The sequence below is a fragment of the Penaeus monodon genome, chromosome 34 (genome assembly GCF_015228065.2).
Source record: "Penaeus monodon isolate SGIC_2016 chromosome 34, NSTDA_Pmon_1, whole genome shotgun sequence".
Taxonomy (NCBI): Eukaryota; Metazoa; Arthropoda; class Malacostraca; order Decapoda; family Penaeidae; genus Penaeus; species Penaeus monodon.
Window position 1 is genome coordinate 17,488,056 of NC_051419.1, and position 765 is coordinate 17,488,820.

A 765-nucleotide genomic window follows, 5' to 3' on the forward strand; every position below is an offset into this window, starting at 1 on the left:
GTGCTATAATTTCTGGCACTGACCTGGAGTAACACATTTGAAGCCAAACTTCTGATCATCTGAGTATCTTGTGCATTTTTTCGTTCAATAATTATACAGTACACCAAGACATTTATGATATCTCGCATCTGGAAAAGACATCACTAAATAAGTTCTTACTATTTTGTTAGCATAATGTAGCAAAAACATTTTTTTTTTTTTCATTCTCTATGGTCACATAAATATAACACTTACATAATTTTGTGGTCCTAGATGTAGATGTGGATTGACTAAGAGTGCTCTTATTACCAGCAGTATACGTCGAAGAACATGAGGTTTCTGCCGGGCACGCTGCGCACCACGCACAACTCCTCCGACGATTGGACCAACCAATGATGTTATGCCTGGTGACGTTGCTACATCTTCACACATCAACTGCGCAAAGGTATCAAAATTTTCTCAGTTCTGGAAATCACTGACAACTAACATGACAACTAATTTTAGAAACTGAATTCAGCATTTCATTAAATTGCAAATATAAAACCCTCCGTAAAATGTCAAAGGACAAATATCAACTAACCTTAAAAAGATCATTTGATGATCCACCTATGATAGTGAAGAGCATCTTATAGTACTGCGTATGTTCTGCTGAGAGCTGCTGTGGAGCTGGAACAGTATCACTTTCTGCCTCACCTTTCACCATGGTATGGCCACTCACATAAGCCCACTCACCTGTTTGATATTTCCATTAGCAATTGAAAATAAATCTCAGATGCATTTTGCTGC

General features: G+C 37.8%; 1 protein-coding gene across 1 annotated transcript in view; it reads right to left on the reverse strand.

Moving 5' to 3' along the window:
• Window positions 1–711, reverse strand: part of LOC119594621 (TAF6-like RNA polymerase II p300/CBP-associated factor-associated factor 65 kDa subunit 6L) — a gene marked incomplete at both ends in the record, with an annotated part of 5,579 nt that extends 4,868 nt beyond the window's left edge. The window contains 3 exon segments of the mRNA XM_037943673.1: window positions 24–128; window positions 235–414; window positions 560–711. Of these exon segments, the coding sequence (XP_037799601.1) occupies window positions 24–128; window positions 235–414; window positions 560–711 (437 nt within the window).
• Between the last annotated feature and the right edge of the window lie 54 nt (window positions 712–765).